The 21,208-nt window shown below is 46.4% G+C and overlaps 1 protein-coding gene across 1 annotated transcript; it reads left to right on the plus strand.

Annotated features, from left to right (window-relative positions):
- The first annotated feature begins 1,874 nt into the window (after window positions 1-1,874).
- On the plus strand, window positions 1,875-19,295 carry Ythdf1 (YTH N6-methyladenosine RNA binding protein F1). Its single transcript, XM_057780867.1, has 5 exons — window positions 1,875-2,551; window positions 2,906-2,930; window positions 4,001-4,080; window positions 11,058-12,578; window positions 18,050-19,295. The coding sequence occupies exons 1-5, from the start codon at window positions 2,525-2,527 to the stop codon at window positions 18,074-18,076; spliced, it is 1,680 nt and encodes a 559-aa protein (XP_057636850.1). The 5' UTR covers window positions 1,875-2,524; the 3' UTR covers window positions 18,077-19,295.
- Window positions 19,296-21,208: the final 1,913 nt, after the last annotated feature.

Below are 21,208 nucleotides of genomic sequence, written 5' to 3' on the forward strand. Positions count from 1 at the left end.
CTGTGATTCACAGGAGCCTCTCAAAGTTGCCGCTGAGGGGCGAGGACAGAAGGAGCCCCAAGCTCACAAGCTGGTTTTCCTGGAAGACAAACTAGACACCCCGGAAAGTATGGAAGGACAGGGTGTTCAGAGGGAGGTCTGCTACAGAGGGTTGTTCATTCCCAAGAGTACATTCATAGAGAAGGGGTGGGGGGCTGCATTTGAGCATCCGTGGGTTGTCTATCTGGACAGGTGTCTTCACTGCTGGCCCAGCTAGAGCCAATTCTCGAGTGAGCTAAACCCAGCACACAGCACACAGGCTTGTTCCAGCCAGGTGTCATTTGAATACAGGGCTTATACCCGCTGGGCCCCATCCTTCAGCTCTTCTAGCTGGAGACTCAACACATCCTCCGTGGGGGGCATCTAACATCTACAAAATGACTAACAGAAAAATGCCCTTCAACCCAATCATTTTTCCTCTTGTATCCATCTACTGATGACATGTAACAGGTTAGAACATTTACTACAGCAAAGCCAGGAACCAAACACTCCCTGGAAGGAATGGGGAGGTGCATCTGGGTGCTGGTGCCTAGCAATGTTCTTGCAGAAGACCAATGTTTGGTTCCCAAGACTCCCATGACGACTCACAAATGCCTGTTACTCTAGTTCCAGATAATCAGACGGCTTTTCTGACCTGCACAGGCACACGCATAGTGTATGTATACATACATTCACGTACACACACATATACATACATGCAAGCAAAATACTCTCGTAAACATTGGTTAAGAGCATTGCCTGCTCTTCCAAAGGTCTTGAGTTCAATTCCCAGCAACCACATGGTGGCTCACAACCATCTGTAATGAGGTCTGATGCCCTCTTCTGGCCTGCAGGCATACACACAGACAGAATATTGTATGCACAATAAATAAATATTAAAAATATTTTAAAGGGGCTAGAGAGATGGCTCAGGGCTTGAGCACTTGCTGCTCTTTCAGAGGATTCAACTCTCAGCACACATTTGGAGGTCAACCATCTGTAACTCCAGTTCCAGGGCATCTGGCACCCTCTTCTGGTATCTCCCTGAGCACCAGGTACACATGTGGTGCATTTACATACAAGCAGTCAAAATACAGAAAATAAAAGTTAATACATCTTTTAAAAAATATATTTGAAGCCGGGCGGTGGTGGTGCATGCCTTTAACCCCAGCACTTGGGAGGCAGAGGCAGGCGGATCTCTGTGAGTTCGAGACCAGCCTGGTCTACAAGAGCTAGTTCCAGGACAGGCTCCAAAACCACAGAGAAACCCCGGTTTCGAAAACCAAAAAATATATTTGAGGGCTAGAGAGATGGCTCAGAGGTTAAGAGCACTGGTTGCTCTTCCAGAGGTCCTGAGTTCAATTCCCAGCAACCACATGGTGACTCACAACCATCTGTACTGAAATCTGGTGCCCTCCTCTGGCGTGCGGGCATACATCGAGGCAGAATGTAGTATACATAATAAATAAATCTTTCAAATATTTTATTTATTTATTTATTTATTTATTTAACATGTGTGTATGCCTGTTTGTTTGTGCACCGCGTGCACTATGGCACATCCGATGTCAGAAGAGAGTTTTGGAACCCCCTGGGACTGGGGTTACAGGCAATTGTGAAACTCAATGTGGCTGTTGGGAACCAATCCCGGGTTCTCTGTAAGAACAGCAAGTAGTCTTAACCACTGAGACATTGCCTCAGTTCTCTCTCTCTCTCTCTCTCTCTCTCTCTCTCTCTCTCTCTCTCTCTCTCTCTCTGTGTGTGTGTGCGTGTGTGTGTGTGGTAACAAGTTCACTGAGCAAGGAGCCTGTTTGAAAGTAAATGTCTGGTGAGGTGGGTGAGTTCTTTGTTGGAGACTCTTTGGTGTGTGAAAAATGAACGGAGCTTTCCCCACGAATTTGGAGCCGAAAGGAGATTGTCTAGCCTTCGTCAAAGGCCTCTTGTCTTTACTCCTGGGTGATGGAATCGGGTTTAGAATCTAAGGCGATTAAACTGGTCACACACTGGTACTCCCTTCTCAAGGCCAGACTGTCCCACTGTAGCCGAGGGGGCCTGCACAGCACCGGCAAAATTCTTGCGCCAGTGGGACAGGTGTAGCTTAGCCACAGACACCCACCTCCTCCTCCGACTCGCCCCGCCCCGCCCCGTCCGGCCCTGCCCCTCCAGCGCGAGGCTGAGTCCCAAGCGCGAAATTCTGGGCGAGGAGAGACGACGCGCAGGCGCAATGGTGGCGACTCGACGGCGCTCCCGGCCTGCCCCGCGCGCTGACGTCGCGCAGCCTCGTCCCCGCCGCCGCGGCCGCCATTGGAGTTGGCTACCCCTCAGCCTGTCCGCTACCTCCCCGCTACCGCCCACTGTTCCGGCCCGCGTGCCCACAGCTACCACCGCGTCCGGCTGCGCCCGCGGGATTGGCGGCGGGGCCCGGGGCCGCGCGCGGCGTGACAGGCCCGGCCTCGCGGGAGGCCCGAGCCGGCGGCGCCCCGGTCCCGCGCCGCGCTGTTCATGAAGCATGTCGGCCACCAGCGTGGACCCCCAGGTAGGGGCGTCTCGGGACCACGGTCACGAGGCCGGGCCGTGGGCCGAGGTTGAGGTTGGGCCGCGCCAGGGAACTGGAGGCTGGGCTGGGGGTGCAGGGTCCGGGCCGGGAATCCGGGAGGCCGGGTCAGGGCTCGGGTCTCCGGGCCGAGGACCTGGATACCAGGCCGGGCCGGAGTTACGGGTTCCGAAGGTGGGGTCCGCTGGGCCTGGCCGTGGTCAGAGTGTGAGAGATCCCGAGGCCGGGCCGGGGTTGTGTCGCCCTCCGCGGAGCATTCTCCGGATAGTAACTTTTGTGTTTCCTTTCCCTGGCTGGGTGGTGTCCACCCGCACATCCTGACCTGCGGCGACGCAGAGAACAAAAGGACAAGATAATAAAGGTGAGCAGAGTTCCGGGAAGTCGACTTTGGAGGAGGACGGGGCAGCGTCGGTCCGTGTGGACGAGAGAAAGTCTACCTTGCCTGGAATCCGAAAGTTAGTTTTCTCCGTCAGCTCGGAGGAGATGAAACTTTCCATTTCCGGGATATTTGACAGATTGGGGGGGGGGTTACTAGGAAATAAAGGGCCGGAGTAGTTCGGCCCTTCCCTCTTCACTCTGCAAGAACAGTTACCTGGTGGGGAAGGAAATGGCGATAAGACCTCTTCGCAGAGTCCAGGGGGCTGAATGATGGTCCTCTGTTGCTAGGTAGTGGGCGGTTCTTAGGGAGAGTCAGCTAGCCTGCGGGCCTCGGAGGCTCGGCCCTCCACCCTAAGTTACTGTCACTGCAAATTTGTTGTCTTCTGTGTTAGTCTGATCCGTAATAAACTGCCAAAACTCAGTCTTGGAAAGTGACCCTAGACGTTTACTTGGAAGACTCTTTAACCAGTGCATGTTGTTGTTACTTGGGTGTAACCAAATATGGTTCATCGTGTTTTAAGGTTGGAAATGGCCCAGCACTCTGTTTACCATTCCTTTCCTTTCCTTTCCTGGCTGTGCACTGTAACAACAGAAAGTAAGTGGAGAATCAGACGGTAGTGAGCTTGGGTTACGGCCCTTTCCAGCTGAGCATCCTGCCCTCTTCAGCTCTCTGTGCCCAGCGGGGCTCTTAGAGCCTGGCAAAGAATTTCTGAGACCCTGTAGATTTCATCAGCTGGGGGTCAGTTCCCACCTCTGGGGTGGGGGCGGGACATCACAAGACCCTAAAGTCTGGCTGTAAGTTTCTTGCCATTTATTTTACTTGAAAAAAAAAATGACCTGACCAAATTATGATTATATCTTTATAAAAATGTAATTTGTAGAAAGTTGTACACTGCCAGTCTTACGAGGCATGTAAACATCAGCTCTAGAATGTGCCCATTTTAACATAAGATGGTCTCTACAAAAATTTGATGAAAATGGACTTTGCTAAGGTTCCCATGCTTAAAAGTAATTCCCATGCTGAAGATAATATTTTGCTACTTCTTGTTGTAGTACAAAATGGTTCTTTGCATCAGAAGGATACAGTTCATGACAATGACTTTGAGCCCTACCTTTCTGGACAGTCCAATCCGGTGAGTTTATTTTTCTTAGTGAATTTTTTTTTTTAAGTAACTTTGTTTGTAACACCTTGACTATCATATTTCTAATTTCTTATCCTAAACAGGAAAGAGGCAGGCTAGAGAATAGTAAACGTGACCAGTCTTGAAGAGTTGATTTGAGTGGGTCTTCCCGCTAGGCCTGGGGCCTGAGTAATGCAGAGCAGCACCCACTGAGGATGGGGACAGACAGACTTCTAATTGACTTTTTTATGGTGTAAAGGACTGGTGGTTCCCTGAAGCTTTGTGCCATATTCATTTTGTCTCTGGAGGGTTAGAGTTAGGATCTAGGAGAGCAGCTTAAGCCCTGGGCAGTGCAGCAGGCCCTTTCTGTGCATCAGGTGACTCGCTTTCCCTGAACCTTAGTTCTTAGGACTATTGGGAGGTTGGCACTAGAGAGGGCATATAAAGCACAGAGAGTGCCTTTGTGGTCCAGCAGGCTTCAGGGCCTGTGTTCCTAGGTGATTCAGTATTCTTATCTTTGGCACCTTGAAACACATGTATATATGTACAGGTGTGTGTCTGCTGAGGCTAGGGTGGGTGGGGTATTGAATGCATGTACAGGCCTGGTGCTGATATCAGGATCATCTCCTGTCACCTTTCCACCTTATTCAGTGCTGCAGGGTCTCTTAAACCCAGAACTTGCCAATGTGGCTAAGTCTCAGTTGCTTTGGGAATCTCCTGTCTTTACAAGTAAGCCCCCAACCCACTTGGCATTTACGTGGGTTTAGGGGGGCTCAAACTCTAGTCCTAAAGCTTGGGTAGCAATCGTTTTAAACTGAGTCATCTCCCCCGCCACGGCCACGACTTCTATATTTTAGGTGTGGGTGTGGCTCAGGCAGTAGGTGTGTGCAGTGCACAGGTGACCTTGGAGTCCAGAGTAGTAGGTGCAGGTGGTTATGAACAGCCTACATGGGTGCTGGCAGCTGAACTGTGGTCCTCTGAAAGAGCAGCAAGTCTCAACCTCCGAGCCATCTCTTTAGCCCCAGACAATTAAAAAACATTTTTTAAATTTATTCTTTGAAAATTTCATATGTGCATACAGTCTGTATGGATCATAGCATCCTCACACTTCCCCAGTGTGCCCCTCCCACCTTCATGTCCTCTCTTTCCCCTAATCTACTGGGCGTTTTGTGCCAAAGTATTGTTTTTACTGTTCCCTGCACAGTAGGATCACTAGTTTCATAAAAGCACCCCCCAACCAACTAGATTTCCTGATTAGCTTCTGACAACAGAATCACTCTGGTTAAAAGCCATAGGCAAGCTGGGTATGTGGTTCATACTACTAATCCCAGTACTCAAAGAAGAGGCAGTTGGAGCTCTGTGAGTTCGAGGACAGACAGGACTATGTAGTGAGACCTGTCTCACAACAAGCAAAGAACCATAGGCAATTTGAAATTTAGGTTTAACCATAGTGACTGCTACTTTTAAATGCATTTTTAGAGTAAGTAAAGCAAGGTTTTGCCTGGTCCTTGTATTGGAAGGAAAATGAATTACTGACTGGTTTTGTTTTTGTGTTTTGTTTTTCTTTTTCACTTTTCTGCCTCTTCAAGATCATCTTAGAGCATTTTGCAACTTTTATCCATCTTCCTTCCCACCACATTTAGCATATCAAAGCCTAAGAGTCTGAAGGAACCTTAACTGTAGGGCTGCATGGTTGCCCCTGAATGTCTGAACAGTATGGAGTTGCAGAACTGACTTGGCTTTAGTTGTGGGCTGTTGGCCATGGCAAGGACAAGAAGTTAAACAAAGCTATCCTTTTGAATATTGTATTTCCCGGTTTTCTTAGTGATGAGTAGTGGCTTATACTAAATATTAACCAAAACAAGGAACTAGGGTTGCTTTACTACATTTGAAATGTGTTTTTATAAAGTAGGGGCACATGGAACATTTGAGAGGATTTATTTAAAGTGGAGTCGGTCCCACCCACCCCCAGTCCCGCTGTCAATTGCAGGCCACTGCAGTCTTCTTTTGTGGAAGGCATGGAAAGGAGGAACGTTCTTCAAGGTGGCACTCCCTTCTGTGTCTGTGTGTTCAGATGTGCACTCTTAGCAAAGTACTTACAGCGCATTTTACTGAAGAGTAACTGTGTGCTCCTGATGGCAGATTTTCTAGAAATGCCCAACTTCGTTAGGTAGAAAGTAGTAACATAGGAAGCTTTCAGGTGTTTTTAGAAGAAGCAGCTGAGTACCAGCGTGACAGCTGTTTACCTGTTTGGAGAAGCTGGGGCCTTCATTCTTCAGGTACTTTTGTCTTTGCTTTGCTTGTTTCTTTATATGGGGCCAAGTGACCATCTGCCTCCTTGCTTTTTCTGTAGTACATCTCAGTGCCCAAAGATAGTTCAGAATGATTGATGGACACCGTCACTTGTGTTGTTTCCTGTGGCTGGATTGACGTTTATACCTCTATACTCACTCATTTGTGAGGAACTGCTGGCCTTGGGAGCTCTTCTCGGCTTATCTTGAAAATTGAGCCTACCTAGTCATCCAAGGTGGTTTTTTTGTTTGTTTTTTGTTTTTTTTTTAATCAGGCTTTGTGTGTTTTTTTTTTCGCCTGCAGTCCAGAGTTAAGTTAAATAATGCTGTGCCTTGTTAGGGCATATGCAATCTCTGTTTGTGAAGATCTGGGAGAAACTTGATACTTGTGTTACTGCCATGTCTAGGCAGTGCTGGTAGGCTCAGGATTAGCGCATATGTGCCTGGCTATCAAACCTGTATCATCTGGCTTGGAGTCTTGTGGTTATGTGTACATAAAATTCCTAAAAGTTCCCGTGGCAGTACCTGGTGAGGAGGGATTTGCTCCCAGTACAGCGTCCCAGAGGGGCAGTGAAAGGATACCGCGGATCTTTACTTGCCCCTTAGTAAATTGTTTAAACAGATAAAGAAATTCCTTGTCAGAAACTCTTGTCTCTTCATATTGATCAGCCAGATAAGGGACTGACATTACAGTCTCAGAAGGACCAGCCTTGAAGAAAGACCAAGAAGTGCTAGCTGAGCCAGTATGTAGTGTTCAGATTTTTCTCGAACATTTCTTCTGTCCTGAAGTAAATGTGGCCGTGCTGATTGACAGAGCAGTTCCCAGGAGTCCTAGTCACTTGGTCACTTTCCAGCCTTGCCCTCAGTGCTTTCCTTTTAGGTAGTTGATTTGATCCAGTGAAGTGCATGTGTCTCAGCATGCTCCAGAGATGACCTGTGGGGCTGGGAAATCTCCTTCTAGTGTCAGTCCCTCTGACACCCAGTCACCTTGTTTTTCAAATGGTCTCAGAATTCTTTCCTTTGTGAAAAAAGGCTAGAGGAAGAGTTCTGATCATTCAGAATTGTCGGTGTGTGTGTCCGTTCCTAACCCTGTCACTTAAGGTAACTCAACTTGGTTTGATTTTTTTTAAAGTTCTTAATTTTTTTTTTTTTTTAAACTTTTTATGATTTATTTATCTTTTTTTATTTTATGTGCATTGGTGTGAAGGTGTCAGATCCCCTGGAACTGGATTTTCAGACAGTTGTGAGCTGCCATGTGGGTGCTGGGAGTTGAACCCGGGTCCTCTGGAAGACCAGTCAGTGCTCTTAACCACTGAGCCATTTCTCCAGCCCCAAAGTTCTTAATTCTTGAACAGATTTGTAGCTTTATTATATTTAACTGTTTCCAAATAACCTGGGGATAACAGCCATGGTCATTTAAATCCTCTTTAAATCTTTGGAGGCTTTATTTTATTTATCTAATTTTCCAGTTATCAGGAGGAAGAGACCAAAGAGTTCCAAGTTGTATTTTCATCTGTCAGTGAGCTCTGGCGTTGGGAGATGTGCGTGCTTCCCTTGTGTGGTCCTCTTGTACCCAGGCTTTGATTAGAAATCTTAGATATGGTACTACCCAGGAGTCTGGTAAGAACTGTGGGAACCAAAGTGTTCTCACTCAGAGGTGTTCGTGTATGAAGAGTGATTTTGAGTTTGCTTGTGTGATTTAAGTTTATTCAGCTGTGTCTTTGATAAACCATTTGTTACTGGTAGGTTAGACTACCCTGTGGAGCCACTAAGCCAGAAGACTGTCTTGCCTGGGGCATTTACAAGTGAATGTAAACCTGAGCCTGTGCCTGGTTACACAGAGGGAGATGGAGCTTTACCAGCAGCCCCGGTGTATTTCCAGGGTGTGTTTGAATTAAGTCGCTGTACATCTAGACCAGAGCATTTACTACAGATTGATGGGAACCACCTGCTTCTCAGGAAAGATGTATATCATGGACCCGGCTTCAGCCTGGCTCACAGGTTTCCTCTGCATGAAACAACCTGGGTGAGATAGCTTCACAAAGTAGCCTGATGCTTCACTTTCAGAAATTGAAAGGAAATATGATGGAGGTAATAGAAACTGGACTGTCAGTAGGGTTGAGGTCAAGACTGGGATTGGGCTAATATACAATTTCACAGTGCCTGTGGCATCTCAGGGTGGAGAGCATTAGGAGAAGTGAGGCTGTTGGTTCAGAGGCAGAAGGAGAGTGTGGATAGGTGTTTGGGTAACCTCCTGGATGCCTGTAGTACTTTTCAGGAGACCTTAGTACACAATGGCCTTTTTATCTGTGATTTTACCTTTTCCTTAGGGTTTAATTGTATCATTGCTTGTACTGTCTTCTCCATCTGAGAACTCAAGGAAGCAGTGAGGTGCTTTCCAGGATGCCTTCCAGGCTGCTGACTGCTTCTCTTCTCTGCTGCGTTGCTGCTTCTGTCCTACATGTGTGTTTCTACGTGTACATTTTTAGTTGAATCATCACACCCTTGTCGTGAGGTGTGATGATTTTTTCAAGAACGTTACCTAGGATCTTTGTATAAAAATCTGGAAGAAGCACAATTTTAGGATTTGCAGTGGGGTTTTAGGGAGGTGTTGTGCTTGAATCTACTGTATTCAGATAGCCTTTAGACACTACAGGCTAGAGAATAGTGGGGACCACCTATTGGGTGGTGCTGAGTGCATAGTAGGCTGTTTGTGTAGCTCTGTGACCTGTGTGCTGTGTCTGTTCTTGGCATGGCAATACTTCAGGTGGGCTTTGGGAGATTTGCTGAATGTGATGGATATAATCCTCAATTGTGTAAGTCAGAGTGACTTGAGCGTTTTTTCTTTATTGCTGTTTTTCTGTTGGTTTGTGGCCCAGTGGGTTAGAATGATATACAGCCATAATTCATGCATTAAAGTGGTTGCTGAGGTGGGCCAGTCTTCCTGTGGAAGGATTATGCCCTCAGTTTTGTATCCATGAAGGAATCTGTATGATTCCTTCACAGAGGAAGGGTTCTTCTACCCAGACCTCACTGATTTCCTCCTGGCCTTGCTGCTCGGGCTCCTCTGAAGGATGCTGGGAGGAGGTTGCATTGGAGGAACCAGAATCATTGAAATCCTTTCAAGAGAAGATAAACTCAAGGTTTTTTATGTTTATAGAATATTTATGAGGACGTGTTTGTAGATGCTAAGTTTTCATTAACAGAGAAACAGTTACTTTATGTTAAATACTAGTTCTGAAATGTGTGGTGCTAAATGGTGCTTTCTTCACTAAACATGTACGGCCTGAGCACAGACTGCTTTTCTAGGAAGGTGTCTTCATTTACCTCACTGTTGCCTCACTCTCAGAGACAGTGGAGGTGACAGAAACTGGTCTGTCAGTGGGGTTGAAATGAAAACTGAAACTGAGCTCAAAGCACCTCTGTTTCGATGCCTGTGGGTAGGGCCTGTTTCTGACCAAACCTCAGCTGAGTGTCTCCAAAGAGATGTTACCCTAGACTGCCCGCTCCCAAGTCTACACCTGCAGCCTAGCAACTCCTTAGAGGAATAGTAAGGCTACTAGGTCAAGATGGTGAAGCATTCTGTCCTTCCTCATACCATTCTGTCCTGTAACCTAACTTAACAGCCCCTTTCAGAAGCTCCTTCTGCAGGTAGAGTTGGGGCTTAGGGAGACTCATAGCAGGGTTCTTAAACTCCAGGAACTTGACATTGGCAAAAGCATTGGAACCAGCCAAGGAGTCCGTGTTCCCCTCTGAGCACCCATGAGTGTACCCAGGAACCCATGAAATGTGAAGGACAGAGCCTCAGAAAAAAACCCAGCTGGGGTAGCTCTCAGGAGTGTGTTTAGAAGAGGGTTTTTTTTGTTTTTTTTTTTTGGTTTTTCGAGACAGGGTTTCTCTGTGGCTTTGGAGCCTGTCCTGGAACTAGCTCTTGTAGACCAGGCTGGTCTCGAACTCACAGAGATCCGCCTGCCTCTGCCTCCCGAGTGCTGGGATTAAAGGCGTGCGCCACCACCGCCCGGCTTAGAAGAGGGTTTTGAAGGGTGACATTGAACATCAATGCCCAGGTGTGCCAGTCGGCCAGCAAACTGGAGCCTACTGGTCCTAATTGACTATCAGAGCCACCTCAGGGCATTGTTAAAGCTGTCCTGCTTTGTTCTGTTGTCAGTGTTTGTTTATAAACATCACTACTACAGACCTGGGTTGGATTCCTCTAATGGTGAAGGCAAAAAGATGGTTTGGCTGGATCATGTCACCTGAGTTCAGGTCATTTTACCTGAGTTCAAATATAAAGGAGGCTTTGTAGTGTTGGGGTTTTGTTGTTGTTGTTGTTGTTGTTTGTATTTTGTTCTTTTGAGACAGGGTATAGCCCAGTCTGTCCTAGAACTCACTCTCTAGGTCACTTTGGCCTCAAACTCAGAGATCCACCTGCCTCTGCTTCCCAAGTGCTGGGGTTAGAGGTGTGTGCTGCCACTACCCAGTGAGGTTTTGTATTTTGAGGCAATAGCTTGGGTTCTATTTGTTATGAATTTCTCTGGATCTTGACTTTTGTTTTGACATTGGTAACCATAGCTTTCATTTAGGAAAAAATAATTCTGTGCTATTTTAGGTTTGTTTCTGCTCTGCCTATGTATGAGGTGGTTAGCATGATGGGCTATATGATAGGAATCTAACTTATCACTTGTTTTGTTTTTACAGAGTAACAGTTACCCCTCGATGAGTGATCCTTACCTGCCCAGCTACTATCCACCGTCCATTGGATTTCCTTACTCCCTCAGTGAGGCACCATGGTCCACTGCAGGGGACCCTCCCATCCCATATCTTACTACCTATGGACAACTTAGTAATGGAGACCATCACTTCATGCATGATGCTGTTTTTGGACAGCCTGGGGGTCTGGGGAACAATATTTACCCGCATAGGTTTAATTTTTTCCCTGAAAACCCTGCCTTCTCAGCCTGGGGGACAAGTGGTTCTCAGGGGCAGCAGACTCAGAGCTCAGCCTATGGGAGCAGTTACACTTACCCACCAAGCTCCCTTGGTGGCACAGTTGTTGATGGGCAGACAGGTTTTCACAGTGACACCCTCAACAAGGCCCCTGGGATGAACAGTCTGGAGCAGGGCATGGTTGGCCTAAAGATTGGGGATGTTACCGCCTCTGCAGTTAAGACGGTGGGTTCAGTTGTCAACAGTGTGGCACTGACTGGTGTCCTTTCTGGCAATGGTGGTACAAATGTAAACATGCCGGTTTCAAAACCAACTTCATGGGCAGCCATTGCCAGCAAGCCTGCAAAACCGCAGCCTAAGATGAAAACAAAGAGTGGGCCAATAGTGGGGGGTGCATTGCCTCCTCCACCTATAAAACATAACATGGACATTGGTACTTGGGATAACAAGGGCCCTGTTCCAAAGGCTTCAGCCCCCCAGCAGACACCATCCCCCCAGGCTGCCCCACAGTCCCAACAGGTAGCTCAGCCTCTCCCTGTTCAGCCCCCACCCTTAGTCCAGCCACAGTATCAGAGCCCTCAGCAGCCTCTTCAACCCCGCTGGGTGGCTCCCCGAAACAGAAATGCAGCATTTGGGCAGAGTGGAGTGGCCAACAGTGACAGTAACTCTGTTGGAAATGCCCAGCCTACTTCTGCCCCAAGTGTAGAATCCCACCCTGTCCTGGAGAAACTGAAAGCTGCCCACAGCTATAACCCTAAAGAGTTCGACTGGAATCTTAAGAGTGGGCGGGTGTTCATCATCAAGAGCTATTCTGAGGACGACATCCACCGCTCCATCAAGTACTCCATCTGGTGTAGTACTGAACATGGCAACAAGCGCCTGGACGGCGCCTTCCGCTCCATGAGCAGCAAGGGGCCTGTTTACCTGCTCTTCAGTGTCAATGGGAGTGGACATTTCTGTGGGGTAGCAGAGATGAAGTCCCCTGTGGACTACGGCACCAGTGCTGGGGTCTGGTCCCAGGACAAATGGAAGGGGAAGTTTGACGTGAAGTGGATTTTTGTCAAGGATGTGCCCAATAACCAACTGCGGCACATCAGACTTGAGAATAACGACAACAAACCTGTCACAAACTCCCGTGATACACAGGAGGTACCCTTAGAAAAAGCGAAACAAGTGCTGAAAATTATTGCTTCCTATAAGCACACAACCTCCATCTTTGATGACTTTTCTCACTATGAGAAGCGCCAAGAGGAAGAGGAGGTGGTGCGCAAGGTGAGTTGTCTGTAGGCACCTGTTAAACAAATGTCTGTGTCTGCATGCCGGGTACCCTCACAGCAAGCTAGAGTGTAATGGGCCAGTGACGTGTCCCAGCTAGCTGTCATCAGAGCAGTCTGAGAGGGTACAGGTGTCATCTCTTAGCTACACATCCCTGGGATGAGTGTTAGGAGACATGGTCATCTGGACCACTGTGTGCACCTAAGAATGCAGGGAAGCTACTTTCTGAATCATGATCTTAGTTCTTTCTAGCTCCTGCCCAGTTAAGCACTCTTAGAAATTGGTGTTCATGTGGCACCAGAGAGGCCAAGGAGACTGCCCATGTTGTAGGGTTGGCTGTGCCTTCGTGTCCTGCCTGCCCAAGCATTCTTGTGTGGACACTGCCACATAGGTCATTTTCTGTCTTCCTTGTAGGAACTCCAAAGACCTGCAGTTTGGGGAAACTTAAACTTACATCATTTAAGTACTAAGAAGAATTGGGGAGGTGGTGGGAATAAGGGAGCAGGCTTGGGAGCCAGATGATTTGTAATTAATGGTTATGATTATATGACTAGGTCCGTTGGGCTGGAGATGGTCCTAACTGATGTGAGGCCATTTGCTCTTCAGAACAGAAATGGTTTTCAGAAATGAGAGAAACAGTCTCAAAGTGTTTTATGAAGCTTTTATTACCCAAGAGCATTAGTCCTAAGATTGTCCTTTCTTTCATGAAATACCAGTCAGCATAGGCCGGGGATCATTGGATTGGCTTCCAGTCTTTATGACTCTGCATTAGATGGCTTGCTGATGTAAATAAGCGTTTGGAGCAAAGTGTGGAGAAGGCCAGGTAGTAATGCTGCTGATAGTACCATCAAGTTACTCTCGTCTCAAGTAGTGAGAAAGCATTAGGAAAGGGATGACAGTATTATGTAGGTTGACCTTTTTAGGTATAAAATAACAGGAATTCTTTAACAGTGACATAGGTTCTTAGAAATAGGTTGCTAGTGACTTTGTCTTGCTAGCATCATCATATATATACCTGTACAAACCAAAGATGCCTAGACATCTGGGACCACTCCCTTAGCACAGTATTGTTAATGCAACATCTGTCTGTATTAAAATAGCAATAGTAAATGAAACTTAGGTCCTCCTTCTATCTAGTAGCTAGCTATTTTGGTCCTTTTATCTGGTGGCTAGCTATTTGTGTGCACATGTGTTTATACTCAATTTTCCTTTAAGTGCTAAAACTTTATAGTTACATCAGAATGCACTGGGTAGGGTGGAGAGATGGTTCAGTGATTAAGAGTGTAGGCTGCTATTCCAGACCGCCTGGGCTCAGTTCCCAGCACCCATATGACAGCTAACAACTGTTAACTCCTGTCTCACGGATTGTGACGCCCTCTTCTGGCCTCCAAGGGCACTGTACTCGTGTGGTCCATAGCCTGTACATTCAGACAAAATACTTACATGCATAAAAATAAGTAAAATCAGATTGGAGAGATGTCTCACCCGTTAAGAGGACCCGGGTTTAATTCTTAACACTCACATGGCAGCTAACAACTGTAACTCCAGTTCCAGTGTACCTGATACTCATACAGACATACATGCAGGCAAAACAACATTATTAGTGCACATAAAAATAAAATCCAAAAGAAAGCATTCAGTTCTTTAAAAAAAAAAATACTGGGTCTCAGAGATTGGTAATAGGCTTAGGGCTAAAATTCTGCCCATTATCTGTTGTGCCTTAAAAATTCTAATGTCTTTTTTTTTTTAACCGTATGCCTGAATTTTGTATCGTTAAGGTTTTTTTTATTTATTATGTATACAATATTCTGTTTGTGTGTATGCCTAAAGGCAGAAGAGGGCGCCAGACCTCTTTACAGATGGTTGTGAGCCACCATGTGGTTGCTGGGAATTGAACTCAGGACCTTTGGAAGCGCAGGCAATGCTCTTAACCACTGAGCCACCTCTCTAGTCCCTATCGTTAAGTTTTTATGTATATATGCCTTCATGGGTTTACATGTGTCACATGTATACAGATGCTTGCAGAAGTGAGGCAAGGGTGTCAGATCCCCTGGAACTGGAATTAGAGATGGTTGTGAACTTCCTGGGGTGGGTGCTGGGAACCAAACCCAGGCCCTTTGTAACTACAAAGCAGTGTTAGCCCCTAATTCTACCATCTGAAAACTTAAATTATGAACTTGATTCTTAGGCAGTGGTGCCTGTCAGATCTCCGGTTAACCCTCTGGTCTTGTAAACCTTTTGAGTGACCTGCAGGGGTTACAAGCTATAGGCATATGGTCAGGATCCCTGGTGGTCCTTGTACTGGAGGACATCATGAAGAGCATCCTCGGGAGGACTGGTGACAGCCTAGCCACAGAGCTTTCTGTCATGGAGTCGAATGTTAAGTTGTATTGAAGAAGACAGTGAGCACTAGTGGAACTTCAGGTTTCTCTATCCAGTTGTGGGGCAGTCCTTAGATGATGCATACCTTCACTGCGCCCTGTGCTGCTGCCTGTCAGTACTCAATTTCCCCCTCCCAGGAAGCTAGGAGTTGGGATCCTGGTGTCTTGGAGTCTGGGCTGCTGGAGAATGCCATTTCATCTTAAGAGTGAAGTGGGACACCGGGCATGGTGGCACACACCTGTAATCCCAGCACTCAGGAGGCAGAGGTAGATGGAGCTCTGTGAATTCCCTGTCTCAAAAAAGAATGAAGTAGTATAAAGGGTAAAGAGCTCCTTCCTCAGGGCTAAAATTTAGTGTCTACAAAATACTTGAAGCCCCTCCCCCCCACCTTACCACCTCCACCCCCGCCAAGGTTCTCCTGACCTGAAGACAGGCCTGTCTTATGTTCATTGTTAACAGACCTCACCACTTTAAAGTAGCATCTGGTATGTTTAGAAAGCAAAACAATTTCACAGTTTCCCTTTCAGAGTTTTCCTGTCCAGCTATAAATGTGAAAATATGCTAATTTCTTTTATTTTTTTGAGACATGGTTTCTCTGTGTAGCCCTGGTATATTGGAACTCACTTTGTAGATCAGGCTGGCCTTGTTTGTAATAACTTGTTCTTTTTCTTCCCCAGAAAGGTTCTCACTATATAACTCTGGCTAGTCTTAAACTCCAGAGAGCTCTACCTGCCTCTGTCTCCTAAGCACTGGGTGCTGGGCACACTGTTTTTTGTTTGTTTGGGTTGTTTTGTATTTTTGTTTTTGTTTTTTCAAAACAAGGTTTCTTTGTAGCTTTAGTGCCTGTCCTGGCACACTGGTTTTTGTTGTTGTTTTGTTTTTGAGATAGGGTCTCAGATATCTTTTTTTTTTTCATTTAAATTTATTTTTACTTACTACATTTTACATATTTATTTGTGTGGCGGTATGTGTAAAAGAATGGGGGGGGTCAGTTCACTCTTTGGTCAGTCATATAGGTCTTGGAGCTCAAACCCATGTTGTCAAGACTTGACAGTATGTGTCCTAGCCTGCTGAGCCACCTTGCCATCCCTATAAGTCTTGTTTTATTTTGTTTAATCTATAAACAGGCTTTTCTTGGGGTTTTTAGTTTTGGGGTTTTTTTTTGTTTGTTTGTTTGTTTGTTTGTTTGTTTCAAGGTAGGGTTTCTCTGTAGCTTTGGTGCCTGTCCTGGAACTAGCTCTTGTAGACCAGGCTAGCCTCGAACTCATAGAGATCCTCCTGACTCTGCCTCCCCAGTGCTAGGATTAAAGGCATGTGCTACCACTGCCTGACCTCTTAGGGTGTCACTCAATAGTGGCAATTGAGTGTTCTGCACAGTGCCTGCTGACTGGAGATACCTAAACCATTCTGACCCTAGTTTGACAGACCTCAGGGATGTGTCACATACAGTTAGCAGAGCAGCCTGGAGAACTTATGAGATCCATGCAGGCGTGTTTGCTCGGCCTCTAGGATGACCTGTCCTTTTTCAGCAGTGCTCTCCCTCCTCCCATCCCCCAAAATGTTCTTTGAGTAATGTTACTTCTGTAAAGAGCAGGTGGCAGATTTTGTAGCTATTGGGAAGGCTGAAGGAGCCAGACATGGTCTCCCTCCTCCGGGTGCTTTACTAGTAGCCATTGCACTCAGGGGAGGCATACTTCTGCTTAAAGAGAATTGTCCTCTTTACACTTCAGGGTAGAGGCTTATGGATTCTTAGTAGTAATCCACCCACTCATTGGTCTAGGTGCTTCCTTGCCACTTTCTTGTGATTGGAGCCACACAAAGATGTGAGACCTCGCTTAGGACTTTGCATGGTAGTCATCTCTGTGCCTGGCATATATTTAGTGCAGTGTAGCCCCGAAGAAAAGTGCAGGTGTTGCCCAGATACACTGAATGTAGTTAGGTAGAGTGACACTACTTGTGATTTCAATGCTTAGGAGGTGTGGCTGGAGGATCAGGAGTAGCTCAGGGCCAACCTTAGATACTTGACCCCGTCTCAAACAGAATCCAGATTGAGCAAACTGTAGGTGCTTTGCTAGCAGTTTTTTCTTAGTTCACACCTAGGATGACCATGTTAGGGACCCAACCTTTAACCTCCAGATGTAGCGTTTATGCTCTTTCTCCAATATCTTGACAGTGACACATGAGAGAATGGGAATGGGGGCGGGGCAGGAGGACAGGCAAGCAGGCATGGGAGTGCTGTTCAGAGGGTCTTACGGTTAGGACAGAATGTGGTGCTTGGTATGTGGGTGGTAGTGCATGCACCACTGTCTGTCATGGTCTGAATTTATTAGATGCTGCATTGTTAGAAAAGACAGATGGCCTTTTGACCCACTGATCAGAAACCAGGCAGGCAAACAGCAGGAAAGAGTTGGATATAAGTCTCAGATTGGTGTGTCATGCATGCTGGAGGTGAGGTGCTGTCTGTAGAAGTAGGGGTTAGCCCAGTTGAGGAATTCTATCCTGATTTGGTTAGTACTGCTGAAGGCCACAGAAAACTTGATCCTTTGGAAAGGGCTTTAATTAGATGGATCTAGCTTGTTTTTTTGTCCTTCTACTTAGCCCTAACTTGGAGCTTACTTTTTAGCCTATTGGATAGATTTTGTTGTTTTCTGAGTCATTGGTTTGTTAAAATGAGTGAAAATTGAGGAAAATTGTTCTTGTGTACCAGGCATGCTGGTGCTTTCATCGTGCTAGTGTGTTTCTTTAGTAACGTGACTGACACATGAGGGAGAGCTGGCTAGGTTGGGGGAGGGGAAACTTGCGTTTCATGGGTATGGGACACAGGATTGGATGCAACCTCATGCCCTCTGTGCAGAGGGCCTTCTTGAGTAAGGTTAGGACAATGTGTGGTGCTTGACCATAAGATGGTGGCCCCTACTCTGGTCAGTGGGACTGGGCTCCTTGGTAGTTCAGAACCAGGTCCTCAGGGATTCCCAGACAAGCACACATCCCCATCTTTGACTGCAGCCTATGACGTGGCCTCAGGCCTCACCTTTGTGTGCCTTCACCCGCAAATCATGAGCTAACTTCTTCTCTTCTTTTTACAGGAAAGGCAGAATCGAAACAAACAATAAGGACAAACCGTTTGTTTTTGGTTAATGGTTGACTTTGAAAACAGAGTTTTAAGCTGTATGCTTGGTGCTGTCTCCGAGTCAGCTCCAGTGTCGTCCTCGTGCGGGGTTGATTGTTGCATCTTTATCTTTGTAGTTCATTTTTGCCAGATGGATCTGCATTCATTTGTATTTTTCTATGTATTATAATATTGTAGAACTCACTAATAAAGGAGTATTTTGTTTGTCAGCTTATCAGTCAGATTGACCTAATGCAAAATATAAATATTCTTCAAAACAAAACACCTAATACATCCCAAAGATACTTTTATTTTGGCAGAAATTATGTTCTTACTCTTATATCCCGCCATTTAATACCCTATAGGACACTTCATGTTTATTGCCCTCTACTGCTTTACAGTGAACCAAGAGCCCATTCAGCATGTGCTGTTGGTATCTCCTCACAGTACTGAAGCGGCTTGCCATTTACTACCCGTGGTGTCCATCAGAATGCTAACCTGCCCTTCTGAGTTCCCTACTAGACAGATAACGTAGTTTCCAAGTGTGCCCGCAGCTGTCTGGAGAGGCTGTCCATAGTTCAGTGCCACCCAGAGCGGTGCTGCAGCTCTCATGAGCTTGGGGCTGTGTGGCCAGGAGCTAGGAGGTATTTTAAGCCTGGTTCAGCATTGCGACATTCTTAGTTGTTCAGATCATTTTTAGTCGTCCTCTTCACTTGAGAATCCTGATGCTGTCTTAAGTTTTATACCAGTAACGCTAAGCTTTAAATGTAGGATCTGATAGTACAGGCAGTGTGATGGATGCTGCTGCCAATTGTAAATTTCACTGTGTGTCTCTTTTTTTCCTGTTGAATGGGTGAAAAAAGCAAAAAACAAAAAATTCTTTAGAAAACAAATTTGCTATCATGTTTTGTGGAATGAGGAGCCGTGGAGGAGCTCACTGCCACCTGGAGTTGGAGTTAGCATGAAAGTGGTGCTCAATGCCCGACGCCCTCGCATACTGAATCTGCACGCGCCCAATGTAGAGGATCCTTACTGTCTTAGAGAGCAGATACCTTCTGAAACTATTTACTCCAAAAGACCCTCTCAGTTACCATTTAAGCTGTATTATTTAGACTTGTATTTAGAACGTGTCACTTCCTCGAGCTGTTACTGCCTGTACGGAGTCGTGGACAACATCGGATACCTGTCCTCTAGGAGAATACAAGCCTTAATAAACACCTGTTGAGCAAGTTTGTGTGTTCTTGTCTTCTCTGCTGCATGTGCTTGTTTCTGTTAAAGATGCAGACCTATGGCATCTGCTCTGAGCAGTGGCAGCCAGAGGCTGCAGTCTTGCTCACCCCTGGGAACTTTCATAGGTCCACCTATAGGACTTAGGATTCAGTTCCCCAACCTGAGAATTTGCAGATGCTAGTGAAAGTGAAGGTACTGTGTAGCAGCCATACTTGTAGCTTGCATAGCTGTCCCCAGGGTGATTCAACACCCTGATCTCTGCTGTACCGTCTTCATTCTTACACTTTTTTTTTCTTTTTTGTTTTGTATTTCAAATCAGTTTTTCTGTGTAGTCCTGATTGTTCTGGAGCTCACTCTGTAGACCAGACTGGCTTCAAACTCACAGAGATCTGCCTGCCTCTGCCTCCCCAATGCTGGGATTAACCACCACCTTTTTTTTTTTTTTTTTTTTTGGATTTTCAAGATAGCATTTCTTTGTAGCTTTGGACCCTGTCCTGAAACTAGCTCTTGTAGACCAAGCTGGCCTCAAACTCACAGAGATTGCCTGCCTCTGCCTCCCGGGTGCTATATTTGACAGCAAGCACCTTTACCTTCCGTGTTATCTTACTAGCTCCTTACTGTTTTAATGTTTGTTCACAGCATTTTCCTTGCAGAGGAAACTTCCAAATGAAGTCCACAAATCGAAGCTTTAGTATGGTTAACCCCCTTCCCCGTTTTTTGTTTATTTTTTGCGGGGGAATGGTCTTGTGTAACCCAGCTTGGTGTTGTGCTCCAATCTTCTGGTCTACGCCTCCCAGCTGCTGGGACTGTATGCTGTGCCTCCATACTAGTCTGTAGCTGCTCAGATAGAGAACCTGGGTATGGCTTCATGCTTTTCCAAACACTAGCTGTCTCTGTATGGAAGGTAACGGTTGGTAAGGAGACAATCAGCACAGGAGTCTCTGGCTTTAATTTACCTGTATTCCAGCTCCAAAACACTCCCTGTATTTTAGGAAATATCTTTTGTTTGGTTTTGGTTTTTGTGAAACAGGGTTTCTCCTGGCACTCGCTCTGTAGGCCTTGAACTTCACTTGCCTCTGCATCCTGAGTGCTGGGATTAAAGGTGTGCACCACTGCCACTCAGCAGGAAGTAGATTGTAAAGTATGTGGGGTTTATAACCACAATATGGGCTAAAACCAACATTCTTTGTGGGATGACTGAAGGGGCTTCCCATGGGTGAGATGAGCAGAATCCGTGGTCACTACAGAGTGGAGGTGTTGACAGGAACTGTAGCTGATGGTGGATGGCTGGGTTTGTGTCACTTGCTCCCTTGTCCCCTTACCTTCTTGCCATTTTATCCCCTTGTGTGGAGTCAGAGGCCACTGGGGAAGGGAACCTGAAATCCCAGGCTTGTGCTGTGAACTTCAGTAATTAACGCCAGCACTTTGTGAGAGACTGTGTTGGCATTACTGATGCCCTTACTGTTACATTCCCAGAAGTCAGGTTTAACCTCTGACTGTCTCCAGTGCACACAAACCTTTGGCAAGGTGTGTTGGTTGAGGTCTGTCTCTAGACACGAGTGCTTAGAGGACCTATGGTGCTGGCTATCACGTCTGCTGTGTAGTAGGGAGCTGCGGGCCTCTTCCCATAGCCCGGCTCATGGTTGCCTGGCTAGCTTATGCCCCAAAATAAAGACACACAAACTCTATTCTTTTAAACACTGCTTGGCCCATTTCTGTTCATGTATGTAGCACCACAGGTGCGCTTACCGGGAAGATTCTAGCCTACATCCATCCTGGGTTGGAGTTTCATCGCGTCTGCTCTGGAGAGGAGAGCATGGCGTCTGTCTCTGAGAGGAGCTGCCTTGCATCTGAGCTCACTTCCTCTTCCTCCCAGCATTCTATTCTGTCCACTCCACCCACCTAA

The sequence above is a fragment of the Chionomys nivalis genome, chromosome 9, assembly GCF_950005125.1.
Source record: "Chionomys nivalis chromosome 9, mChiNiv1.1, whole genome shotgun sequence".
Classification (NCBI taxonomy): domain Eukaryota; kingdom Metazoa; phylum Chordata; class Mammalia; order Rodentia; family Cricetidae; genus Chionomys; species Chionomys nivalis.